The following is a 13,611-nucleotide window of genomic DNA, read 5'->3' as shown; positions in this document are numbered from 1 at the left end:
CATTTCATGCGGGCTGCCAAGCAGCTTGTCCATTTAACATAGTAAAGGAGCATTAAATAAAGACTTGCCTTTGATTGCATCAACGTATCCCCTCACAAAGCTACGTTGGACGTACTCGTGCCCTAATCGCGCATGATCCAGTCCGTACACACCGTGCCGATTCTGATGAATCCCATGCGTCGAAATCCATCGACCTTGCAGTCGGGACAGAACTGTTATCTTGTCATCAAAAACCGCAACTCGGGCCAGCAAGCGCGAGGTTCTCGGCTTCACACTGAGGTCACCGTTCCGCACGCACACGCACACGCACACGCACCTGTTGCAACGGACAGCTGAACGGTGGCCGCACGTTACGTTCACTTTCCTGAAGTTGTAGGCGATACTGACGACGGAGGCCGTGGCGCAGTCTCTTTACCGGTACCGATCACTGCGGTGCGAGCTAATGCAGCTTTGACTGAGCACGGGAAGAGGTTCTGGGAAACCAACCCTCCAACGCAGACTTCTGAAGCAGATGCATCACCAGCTGAATTTCCGACGCGATTGGCCGGCGGCTTCGCATGCATATATTACCAGCATAACCCGGCATAGCACAGCGATTACTCTGTCAACAACACCGCGATACATGTGCCAAGAACGCGGTAAACGTGAAAAAAGCTAGCACCGCACATTGGCAGGCTAGGGACACCCGTCCAACTGACTGTGGATCTGGGGCCGCGGATCAGGTCATGCAAAGACACCACCACAGTCGCGGAGGCCAAAACAGCCACACCCCAATGACACGCATTGCCACGACACTCACACTAGGGACTCCAACATTATACTGAAAGCAATGCACACACAGCCAACCCACTCCGGTATAAAGCTGTCAATGCGGTGACCACACGCCGTACTAAGGGCAACCAAGCAAGACCAACCGCACTCGGTTTAAGCAGCCGGCCGCCACGCTGAGTATCAGGAACGGGCCTGCAGGCCCTGTCAGTTACGAGCAGAGCTGACCCCGAGTAACACTGGAGCCAACTTTTGGCCACACTCACCGGCACCCGCGCGCTCCAACTGCCAGGTCAGCTACCACATGGCAAGCGCGGCCCCTCTCCCGCTCGGGCCGAAGGGAGGCGAGCGCGAGCGTGCGCACCTCGCTCCGGGGCCGGGGTCACTCCAGCGGCGGACCACGCCTCGTTCCGCCTCACGCCGAGCTGACGCGTCACCGACTAGCCGCTCACAAGATCTCGTGTCGGCTCCGGCGCAGCTTGCGGGTCCCAGCCCGGCGCCACAGACGCCCCCGGCTCAGTCCAGTTCGCGTGCGCCGATCCGTCTCCGAATCACATGTCGCTCCAGACGGCGATCAGCTTGGTTTTGTCCGAGCTCACCAGGTACGAGCCGTCCGGATGCCACGCGGTGGCTATCACACACGACCTGCAAACAGAGCCCGTCTGGGGTGGCAGACACGACTGGGCGGCCGGCAGCCGAAGCCAGCGATCTGGCGTAGGGTCCAGTGAGGCACATCAGCTGCCCTGGCAACCAGAGGCCCGTGGTCAGCTACTTATCCTCGCAAATACATTAATTACCTTGCTTTGCATCGTGTTATTCTCATGATTTCACGCAGGTAAAAATATGATATAGGAAAAATATATGCACACACACTGGAACCCTGCGACGTGCCGCGGCAGTTGACTGAAGCCCACCACATCCCGGCAGGCAACATGGCTATTGCCAGCCTCCGATCTCGCGCGACGCAAACTAAGTGTTCATGTTGTCACGGAATGCGACTGCAGATATCACGATTGTGCACAGACACGCCGGCAGTGACGTCCGGACACGCAGTTCTCAGCACGCGGCGTGCACGGCTCACTCACACGCACGTTAGTCACATGATATTCTATTTAGACCGTAATAACCTTCGCGGAGGAATGAACATCTTATCGAAGGTCCATTTCGTTTTTGTTATTCAATCTGCGTAAAGAACGCCCCACCTGGCCTGACAAAGAAAAGAAGTGTTGAGACAAGGTCGACACAAGGTATCCCTGAGCACCGCGGCACGCCGCCCCGCGGGCCGAGGCAGATCAGCACAAAAAAAAACAGCAAACGCCGGGCCCCAACAACGCGCACTATCCAAAATTACGTCCATATCTGGAACTAAAATCCACTTCTGGGAGATTCACTGAGGATCTGCAATATCCCGGGATCTAGGCTTTCCCGCGAGGACGCAAGAGCGAGCTGAGGGAGTTCGCGCAGAACCACACAACTGCTGTGAAGCCCCCATGTAGTCTGGATTTAGCACGGACGTCCCACAAATGCAGCCACCCAATGAATTTATAAAATCCGGGTTGACGGGCTACGATTTTAGAGGAGATCTGCACCTGCGTATCGCCAGGATACTGCATGCCCTGCAGCATCGATTACCGGGTACGGCCGGGGTACTGACAAGACTGTTACAAAGTGTCTACTCCATGTGTGGAACGACCAGTCATCACAAAACATTTGTTGACCTCCACAGGCAGAGCAGAAATATCTTCTTGTTGTCGGTGGCCGGCAAAGTGTGGCCGGAGACAAAATTTGTCGTGGTTGCCGTTGCGTGGCCAGGATGGAAGCGGTTAAGTCAGGACGAGAGAAGATTTTTGATCAAGCTATTGTCGACCTGACGCTGCGCAGCATGCTCCATAACTGACTACAATGAGAACGCTTAGTATTCGCTGAAGTTCGCGGAGCCTAAGGGGTTTCCGGACTCAGCGATTAGATAAACGATGAAATGCTCCCACGAGCTGAGAGCTTCAACTTCAGATTTCAAATTAAGGCATTCGGGCTTTCAGGGTCCACGGACCTTCCACATCTGTGCTTTGAGTTGCATGATTTAAGCAAAAAACGTCTTCAGCTCCTGGTTTTTCGGCGTGAGTTCAGAGGTCTTATGCTGAATCATCGACATTCACTGCACCAGGAGGTGCTGGTTAAACGGCATCCGAGCGCAAATACTGGTCAAATTGGCAAAAGTGTCAATGTAAATAACGTTCGCCATATAACGTCACTTAACCAGCACCCCCCCCCCCCCCCTCCCCCACTCGTGATATCGAAGGTCCCTTATTCAGCGTCAGAACTCTGAACTAAACATTTGTGAACATTTCGCAAAAAAATTCTGAACATAAGCATTTTGTAAAACATATGTGAAAAGCTTTACCCTCCTCAGAGACGGTATCCGTCGTTCGGTAAGTCTTATTTTGGCATTGTAATAGTTTACCCAAGTGTTTGCTTTATTATGTGCCCAATGGAAGGCGTACCACAAAAGTAACCCCCATTGGTACTTTCATGATTTGCGTCTTAGTTCATGACGTTGAGGCTGAACGCACAGTGCTCAACCGCCAATACTTCAAATGTGCAGGCCTTCAACTTCCTTCCAAACAAGAGACGAGCCGCCTTGAGGCCAGAGGCCATCCGACCCTGAGGCTAAGCTGCCCCGCATCCAGAGAGCAACCCCGTGCGGTTCACTGACAGTGGCTGGCGACATAACGAGCGCGTCCGCCCCGGTGAGGGTGGCAAACGAGGCTAAGCTCCTCCGACCGGCCCGCTGGCACCAACAGCGCAGAGGGAGCCATTCGCCAGCCCGTCCCCCCGCGACGAGCGCCGCGCCCAGCTCGCCGTCCACTCGTCGACTTTGCCCAGCATATCGGCACAGGCGTCGTGATGCGGGATGAGATGACGGCGCCGTCAACGGCCTTAACACCTACGCAAAAGAGCCACCGAAACCGATTGGATGCTCCTCAAAATCGTGCCCTCAATACCACTGCTAATGAAAGGCGAACAGACGAATCCCCAGGCTCACTCGCCAGCCAGAAGGTAGAGAGCGGAACCTGTAGCATTCGTCCTTTAGCTAGCGGCAACTTACGGACTGCCAGACACGGACGAGAGCTGCTTCTCAAGCTTCTGCGTGGCCACGTTCCAGATGAAGAGGTCGCCGGTGCTGCTGCCGGCCGCTACGTACTTGCAGTCGGGACTGAACACTGCCCGGGAGTAGTCGCAGCCCACGTGAAAGCCGTCAGCCCTGGGCACGGAGGTGGCGCACGTCACCGACGAGGTCAACGGCGCAGGGGCACACTAATGCCGCTCCGTTCCAAGACAACGGCGCAGGGGCACACTGATGTCGCTCCGTTCGCAGACGCCAACGGCGCAGGGGCACACTGATGTCGCTCCGTTCCCAGACAACGGCGCAGGGGCACATTGATGCCGCTCCGTTCCCAGACGGACGGCGCAGGGGCACACTGATGCCGCTCCGTTCCCAGACGGACGGCTCAAGTCAAACAACGTCAGCTGAACGTTCAAACAGCCCCTTAGACGTTTGTCTCAAAGAAAGGTACAATAGGGTCGTTAGAATTCTCGAATTGGCGATGCAAGCAGATTGTGAAAACGCCACGCAAGTGATGGCAAGGCATTGGATCGTGAGTTTTTTTCATAACGTTTTCTAACATAAAGGCATTGAAATGACATTAGCCACTACAGCATGCGCATAGAAGTGGCATTGTTCCGATCACGTCACTGACGTTATGAACCAGTAACGAAACCTCCTGCCCAAGAACGTAACATTTGGCAAGATTGTCCTTCAAAGCAGCACCATTCGCAGCTGCCGAGAGACTTTCACTCACTGGAAGCGCTTGACCACGGCCAGGGCCCGCAGGTCGACCAACTTCAGAACGTCGTCTCGCGTGCAGCACAACACCTTGTAATCTGTGGAAAGGGCCCAATATCACTGCAGACAAAGTATAACCGGACGCGCAGTTAATACTGACAGGTGAAACGCTCTGATCATGCCAAACTGTAACCGTGGGTGTTACGATTTTGCCATTTCGATTGGGGTATGCAGCTGCCACGCCCCCCCCCCCCCCCGCGACGCCATCTCCTGGCGGACGTGGGGCCAGTGAAGACCTGAGCTAAAAAACACCTCATGGATGGTAAATCCATCACAACAGCTGCCAAAACACAAGACGTCGCGTCACGTAGGTCACTACCGCCACAGGCGGCAGTGGCTCGCACTAGAGTTTCAGCGGCAGATGGCAGCACGATACCGACCTGTACCCAGTGCCAGGGAGGTGACCACACCCTCCACGGCGATGACGTGCTTCGGTTCCTTGTCCCGCTTGTCCCAGACCTTGACGGTGCTGTCGTAGTGGCCGGACAAGAGGCTGGAGCTGGCGCCTTCCAGGATGTCGAAGCAGATGCTGCTGCTGAATATTGTCCGCACGCCTGCGGAAAGGAGGACCAGTGGGCATGCCGCTCGTGGTCCGCGTCTGGGGAGCCGCACCGCGAACAAAAGCCCATCCCCTCCGGCTACCACGGACCAGGCAACAATACCTTGATTTGAGATGGCTGTGTCATGATTGATTCATGAGATGTCTGTGTCATGATTCGTCTGCACATGACCGTCAGCGAGGTTGGCACAATCAATGGGAGCAGCTGTCACTGATTGCAAAATCGTGCCCTTGCACCAGCTGCTAGAGCAAGCCTATGATTTTCACTTCCTCCTCTCATCCGAACACGTTGCATTGCTGTCATGCCGTAACCGAGATCTCAAAAAGCACCTTAACGACGGCTCATCGATCCCCGTCGGCGGCCACGACTCCGGAAACAATACACATTCGCAGCAGGACACAGCGGCCCGACGCTCGCCAGCCGAGGCGGCCGCGCAGACCGGCGGTGCCCCGCGGCGGTCCCCGGAGTGCGCAGCCGGTGGGCCGACCGACTGGTAAAGCGTCCGTCCACACTCAGGCCGCCGTGTCATAACAGCAACGCGCTGCTGCCACCGCGGCCCAGCGGACGGCAGCAAAAAACGAGACAGCATCCGCGCTGGACGCTTCAAACGGGAGAACAAATTGCGGATGATCGGTTTATGGTTTGTGAGAATTATTGTATGAAAGTGGTCATAAAGGACATCAATGCTTTGAAAGGAGCAACAACCTTACATGTGTGACAGTTGGCGCGATAAGGTTTTCCAGCGGTTTTGTGTTCCTCACCCAGCGCCTCTCCATAGGCCAGAATTGCACTTAAGAACGTAACGGGTAGGGCCCTTAAAGATCCCTGCATACTGAGCCATCGTCCCAAAACATGAAGTACAGCTACTACAACGAACATCGCCATTCAGGGCCAAATAATTTTCTGATCTAGTGCCACCATTTCACGGCGAGGAGAGGTTTCGGCGTAGTTTGCAGAGCGTTTGCGCACAGCGGGTAGTTGGGAGTCATCAGCAAGGAAATTCGTTGTCAAACGCGACAATCGGAGCAAGAGACTGCCTGTCTAAACGACTGCAGTGGGGTCTACGCTCGACAGACCCTCAAATCATTATTACTAAACGGCACGAACAACCGCCTCAGCCATCATAACGTACGTGCACCGTTTGAAGCAGGAACGGCCTGATGCACGCGGGGGTACTGCCCTCCCACCAGGGGCACACACCGACCGCGGGCCGCCTGCCGCCGAGACCGTTACCAGACGCCGGATGCGCCCTGCTCAACCACCCCCAGCTCGGTGTGACTTCCGTCGACGGGGAATACCGCTCCCACGCCACGCGAGGAAATGTCGCCCGATAACCGCAAAGTGGACCCGTCGCCGCTTAGTGCCGGCAGGACTCTGCCGCCGATCAAGAGTCGGTCCGCGGCGCTTCGCCTGCAGCGTTCAGGACTCAGCCTTCCGGACGACCGACTCGCACCCGGAACAACACTGCTTGCCAGCATTCCGGACACGTGCCACCCGCGTGGAACCCCACAACGAACGGCATCAGGGCCACCAGGGGCCACGCACCGCTAGGGGTGCATGAGATTAGCATGCCTGGATGCCGGAGGCCAGTGCTGAGCGTCGCACGATGTTGAGTCGCCACGCAGCCTGCACCTGCGCTCATCGCCCGTGAAATGTGTCACGAGTGCGAAGACAGTTACGTAGCCGGCCGAGAACGCGCGAGTCGCACATTAATCACGCATAACGCCGATAGCCACCGGTAGCTAATGAATGTTCACGCCTCTAGCCGCCGGACGAAACGGGTCACCACCACTCCCACGCGCCAAAACGGAATGGCAGTCGGCGGCGGACACCGAGGCGACGGGCCGGAGTCACCGGTCCGGACCGGTGTGTCCCGGACGGGTGCCTGGTCTGGGACGGGAGGCCAGCGCTGACGCCAGGGCGGGGTCAGGGATGAGGTCTGGGGCAGGAGGCGAGCCTAAGACAGGATGTGGACCGGGGAGTCAGGTCCGGCGCGAGGGCGGGGTTTGAGGCGGTGTCTCGAACGATGTCTGGGACGGGTTTTGGGACGGGGCGGGGACGGAGCGGGGTCTGGAACGGAGCACAGTCTAGGACGAGGCGGGGTCTGGAAAGGTGTCTGAGACAGGGTCCGGGACGGGGTTAGGGATGGAGCGGGCTCCGGGGCGAGAGCCGGGTCAGGGACGCGGCAGGACGTGAGACCACAGCGGCCCGCGGGTGACCAGAGCGGCGTCGGAGGGCCGCGGGGGGCGCGAGCGCCGCCGTCCTCGGGTCAGGCCGCTCCCAGGGCGGCCGGCCGGCTGGGAGCGGCCGGCGGCGCGGCGCCGCTCCCGCCGGACCCAGTTCCCGCCGGGCCCGGCCGCCGCCGCGCCGCGCCGCGCCGGGCCACTGCTCTCAGCCGGCGGCTCGGGACTAACGCGGCGGAGTCGGACCGCCGCCGCCGCCGGGCGCCGCCCTCGGCACCAGATCCGGACGAGCTCCACCCGTCGCCAAGCCACGGCCGGTCAGACGCAGCGCTCGCGGCGTGGCTCGGCAAACATGCCGCGGTTCGAGTTCGGCGCCCTCACGCATCACAGGTGACTGACTAGCGCGTGAGATGGGGCGACAAAAGCATCGGCGGTGCTGAGCGGTGGCAGTGTCCACAAGATGACGTGTGGAATTCAGGGACAGTGTGCTACCGCCAAAGCTCATGGAGCCGTCTCCGTATCTGCCCGATCTAAGCTCGGTAGAGGATAAAAAATAGTCTGTCGCGCAAAAATTCCACAACCTTCACACGGAGGCCTGTATGCAGTTGCGCACCAAGCACACCCTGTCCGCTATCTATCCCAGGTCCACCGGTCAAACTGACTAAACCTTCACACGGAGGCATGTATGCAGTTGCGCACCAAGCACACACTGTCCGCTATCTATCCCGAGGTCCAGCGGTCAAACTGACTAAACGTCGTGGCTGAGCACGTCAAGAAAGCCAGCACCCGCTCTACACTTGAAGACCACCAGGCACCAGACCCAGCTATCCACCCTATCTCTCCGTGCACGACCGAGGCCGGCCTCGCGGAGAGCCCGAGGGCCCGTCCCAGCCGGCGGCGTACTCACAGTAGCCGCCCTTGACGAGGTCCCACTCTCGCAGCGTGCGGTCCCGGCTGCCGCTCACCACCTTGTTGGAACCGTCCGTGAACCGGGCCTACCATCACGGCTCCGTTGTGACCGGTCAGCGTGTACTGCCGGACAGGGACTGGTGTTAGGTGGCCGCTGCAGGGGTCACACACTGCAGACGCCGGGCGTCACATCGCGCCACTGCGCGCGCGCGGAATTGTTTTGCGGATGCTCCAAACACACCGCAGATTATGATTTCATTTGCAGACGCATTTGCTTCGATACAGTAAAACGACGAGCACGACCATTTTTGAACGATTTTACTAATTTTGCTATATAAACTACTGCCTGCAAAGCGGCTTTCAGCAGAAGGTTGGCAACAATGCGTCACCAATGCACACAATTACATCATATGTGCAAACATGAGTGTTACGCAGGATGCATTCATACTTTCGAGCATTAAATCGCTTAATCCTAAGCGGCACATCCAATATCCGATGTCACACGAAGGCGGCGTGCGATACTTGATATGTGCAGGTGTGCATGATATGTGTATGCATCAGCAGTGCTTCGGCTCATGGTCACCCGTGGCCATGACGTACATATATACATACATACATACATACAAAAATACATATACATATAGATACGTATGCATACGGATACGTACAGCTCATGTATTGTAATATATACAATATATATACATATATATATATATATATATATATATATATATATACGCAAACACACCCCCACGCACGCATGCACGCACGCACGCACGCACAAGACGCTATGTTCAAAAACGGCAACTTTGTATATATGGAGCAAAAAAGTACATCTCGTCATCAAAGCGCACGCATATTGTAGCATGCAAAGACTTGTCTTGTTTCCAAGTTCTGTCTGTTTCCAAGAAGTGAAGCTGCTACAAAGAAGTCAAAATATACCGACGCAACACTTTTTTGCACGATCACGCGCAATACGACCGCAACAATACCACGACAATTTAACACACGGGCGCAAGCTGTGAAACCATCAAGTGATGGAAAAATGAGCAAATTTCGCGATGATCTGTCAACTTGACAGATCACCCAGTAATATGACTATACAGCTCTATAAGGCAGCGGCTCGATACACTCAACCGAAGCATGTACTAGTTAACGCGAACGATCGTCCTGGTCGGCACTACCGGTCCACGAATGACCTCAACCGCGCTTGGACTGTTCCGAAGAGGAAAGCGATGACTCCGTTATTTCGGAACGGTCCAGAAACTGCCAATTGCCACGAGTTGAAAATCTGCCAATATGAGTTAGCAGGGCCTTTACCGGTCTCCAGCGACAGCTTCTGGAGCACCCTGACATGGAGCCGACTCCTGCGCTAAGCGCTGGACGCCGGCCGCGGCAGGCGTTTGACGGCGCCTCCCGACCGTTGGCGCCGCTGAAAGCGCGGCGCTGACCGGGGCCCAAGCAGCGGTGATCAATGACGGCGCGATGACTGCCCGATCGCGGCCGGGCGCGCGCGCGGCGACGACCGGAACGGCGCTGCGTCACCGGCGACCGCGGGCCGGCGACCGCTGGCGCGAGCGGCCGTCGGTGCCGAGCAGCCGGGTCGGGTTACACGGCCGGGACAGGCGGGTCCCACACGCCTGTGTCGGACGCCGCGTCAGGTCCACGAGCGGGCCGGTAGGAGGCCGCCTGCAGCCACGCCACCGCGCCGCGACCGAGGACTACGGCAGACCGGGGCGGCGGAAACGGCAGTGGTATCGGCGTCATCTTCCTCTGCATTCACCGCATAAGTCAGCCGGTGTTGCCAGCGTATCGCTCAAGCTAATGACTATTGCTATCTTTCATATGGAGGCACGTCAGCCTGCGCATTAGCGACTACAGCCGTCATGCACGCCCCTGAGGAACAGCCCTCTTCCTCACATCACTTATCCGTGGCGTACGAACTGGCACCGGTGGCGGGAGAGAAGTCCACGGACGGACTGGCCGCGCACCGCTCCGGCCTCTTCGTCACCGGGGCCCGCGAGCCCTGCTCCGGTCCCCGCGTCGCCCGCGCCGCCGGCGGCCAGCGGTCCTGGGAGCGGCCCCGCGGTCTCACGGCGTCCCGGCGCGCTCCGGCCGGCCAACAATGGGGGCCGCTGAGACCGCCGCCCAATGCCGGCAGCACCCGGCCGACCGGCGCAAAAAGGACGGCGCGCTCACAGTTGTCAACAGTTATTTGGGCTTCGTGTGAGCCGATTTCTCGGTTATTTGGCGCCGACTGTCAACATAAATAGCGCTCTGTGTGGCTTGTGGAGCCTTTCTCAAAGTATCCTCGACGGTCTGGGATACGGGCGGTTTACGAAAAGAGAGCCTCTGCCAAAGAGTCAGCCGCTGTAACTCAGCGCCTCCGCGACAGGTGTGATAACAAAATGCCAGGCGGGGGATGAGCCTCGAGGCCGGGTCTCAGCCACGTCCTACTGTGTGGGGGGCGGTCCGCAAACGCAGCACATGCAGCGTGATCTCCAGGGCCCCGGAGGCCGCCGGTCAGGCAGGCGCCCGGGAGTTCGGTGAGGGTGGGGGTGGGGCAGCCCGCGACACCTCCGAACTGAATGCCGGAGATTCCATACGAGTTAGATTAAGACATCCCGCTTTTCGCCTCCCATCCGTCTCAAGAAAAAGGCAGCTAACGGGAGCCACGGTACATCTGAGGCCACATAACATCAACGCAGCCACATAGTTTCAAGATGTTTTTTTTTAAAGAAAACCAAGGAGGGCTATCACGTTCAACCCATTTACCTTTAAGTTTTATTTCCGATTTTTTTTCTTACGATCCTCCTCTCAATTGGCGAGCAAGGCCCTTGAGGTTATGCCAAAGCATCTCCATAGGTGTCCGTCCATGGCATACTCAGGCGTAGTCCCAGTGCGCCACGATCGTTCGGAAGACGGCCTCGTCAACAGGTGTCCGTGAAAGAAAGATCACCTCCCGACAGCTTAATGCGTTTGGTAAAGCGGCAGCACTCATGCGGAAAGTAAAAACCCGCCACAAATAGTGATAAGAGTCCCGCAGTCTGCCAGCTGACCCGGACGGGCCCGCGTCATTCTCATCAGCGCACTGCTGCTACGGAGCTCCGCACATTACACACAGCTGCAGCTTCAGCGGAGGGTGAATCCTGCCCACCAGCAGCACACTACAACTCAGTGACGAGTCCCCGCATCAGCGTCGGCCCTGCGGGCGTCACAGGGAGCCGGTGTCAGCGTGCGGCCGCGCGTCAGGCCGTCATCGGGCCGGAAGCCGACGTCAGCGTCCGGCCAGGAGGCGGCGCCACGTCAGCCGAGAGGCCGGCGGCGGCCAGGCGACACGCACGCGCCCCGATGTCTGCCGGGGCGAGTTGAACGTCCCGGCGCGGCGCCAGGTGTGGGCCGGTCGTGGCACGTCCCGCACATCATCAGGCGCGGTCCGGCCGCGGCACGTCACGTCACGTCACGTCACGTCCCAGGCTCGGCCGCGCATTGTGCGCGCCGCGGCCGGCGCCGAAGCCGGCCGTGACTACTTACACGGCGGATCAGCGGCGGCCGCGGCGCCGGCGGCCGCGCCGCACGCCGCCGGTTCGGCCTGCGAGACGTAGCGGTGCGGCCGGCACGCGCTGGCTCGGGCCGAGCGCCACCTCGGCGCCGCCGCGCTGCCCACCAGTCCCGGCCGGGCGCCAGACTAAAGGCAGCGTGCGACTGTGTACGCACGCTACATAACTAATTCCTGCTCCAGTCAACGCGCCATGTTAAACGTCCGTCTATTGTTAGTAGCGAAGCAGGCATATGAACTGGCTGATGTGGTTGATTCGGTTACATTGTCGCATCTGAATTCCTCGTTTTTCTCTCTCCCACGATTACAGGCACTCAGATTAAGTTTATAAAGGAGCATGGACCACATTTAATGACGAGATAGTGTCGTGACAAAGCCATCATTAGCTCGGGTGTTCAAAACTAAGTGAGATGGACGAGTTAATCATCTGTCGGCGCACAATGCCGGCGTGGCCACCGGCTCTCGCCGGGCGTATCCACCCGGGGAGCGAGGCGCTGCCCCGACGGCGACCACGTCCGGCCTGAGCGGCGACTGGAGCGATGTCGCGGTGCGCGCCGCCCGACGGGAATGCCGTCAGCCGTCGCGGCGGAGCGAGCGGAGCGTGCCGACACCGCACCGACCGCCGACAGCTCAACGCGCTCCGTCACCCCGAAACGTACCGCAAGCGCATGCCGTCGTGAGCGGAGGTGGTGGCCCCGCGGGCCACGCCCGGCTCACAGGACCGGGCTGGCCGAGCTGCGGCCCGCTGAGGAGGCCACGGCTCCCGTCGGTACAGGTCTTGTCCCGGTGGTGACGGCGGATCGGCATGGCATCGGCAGCTCCCACCGCGGCTCCACTCCGGGCCGGCCGGAGATGGCGACTGGGCGCCGGTGGGACGAGACTGAGCGCCAGTCATCGTTGACTGCACACTGCACTTGACAACACAGCCCCCAGTGGACTGATATGCTGGATGGCAGGGCTGGCGCGACTCGCTTGCTTCGTCGGTTTGCGGGCACATACGGGGCATCCAGGCACCAGAACGAGTGCACAATGTCGACGTGCCACCACGCCTGTCCTGTTTGCATAAGGCCACGTGATTGGCGCGAGCTGTACAGCCTGAAACCGCTCCCGCTCCGGCCAACGTCCCCGGCGCGGCTCCCACGCGGCCTCTTCAGCCCGCCGTCGCCGTGTTGACCCACGCCCGCGCGCCACCGTCATTTACATGGGCCGGGGCGGGCGCGTCCGGCCGACGGGGCGCGGAGAGGCGGCGGCTGGCGACGCGCGCCGAGTGGCGCCCCTGCGCGGACCGGCGCGCGGCCGCCCGACCGGAGCCCACATGCCGGCCACAAGGTGAATGGCCATCGGCCAGTCCGTTGCGTGGGACTTCGGAAGCACAGCTCACGAACAATGTGTAATAACGCGGCGGCCAGCGTCGTCCAGTCCCACAAAGAGCTGCCATTACGCCGTCCCTCTAGCGCCGACCGGGCGCGTCTGCGCGCCGCCGTCGACGAGTCATTCAGCCGGCCCGGTATCCAGGCTCGTCACACGTGTCGCTTCTGATAACACGCGGACATAACGCTTGGTACAATGCAACGCGCCGGCGCTGAAAGGCTCGTAACGATTCCACATAGTGGCGACAAGCGGGGCTACGAACGGCGCACAAAAAGAGCGCGATGACCGACGTCGGCGGCCGGAAGAGTACGGCTCTGCCGGGGGAGGTCAGCTCGCGCCCGCCGGCGCTGGGCGGCC

The 13,611-nt window shown here is 59.2% G+C and overlaps 1 protein-coding gene across 1 annotated transcript; it reads right to left on the bottom strand.

The window, feature by feature from the left end:
• Positions 1-450: 450 nt before the first annotated feature.
• On the bottom strand, positions 451-12,690 carry LOC119096635 (autophagy-related protein 16-1). Its single transcript, XM_037219537.1, has 6 exons — positions 12,601-12,690; positions 8,278-8,410; positions 5,053-5,226; positions 4,629-4,710; positions 3,875-4,030; positions 451-1,413 (listed from the first exon to the last, which is right to left on the bottom strand). Exons 1-6 carry the CDS (start codon positions 12,688-12,690, stop codon positions 1,320-1,322), a joined length of 729 nt encoding a protein of 242 aa, XP_037075432.1. The 3' UTR covers positions 451-1,319.
• Positions 12,691-13,611: the final 921 nt, after the last annotated feature.

This window comes from Pollicipes pollicipes, unplaced genomic scaffold (genome assembly GCF_011947565.3).
Source record: "Pollicipes pollicipes isolate AB1234 unplaced genomic scaffold, Ppol_2.1 Scaffold_4295;HRSCAF=5057_pilon_pilon_pilon, whole genome shotgun sequence".
Classification (NCBI taxonomy): domain Eukaryota; kingdom Metazoa; phylum Arthropoda; class Thecostraca; order Pollicipedomorpha; family Pollicipedidae; genus Pollicipes; species Pollicipes pollicipes.
This window is presented reverse-complemented; position numbering and strand designations above follow the sequence as displayed.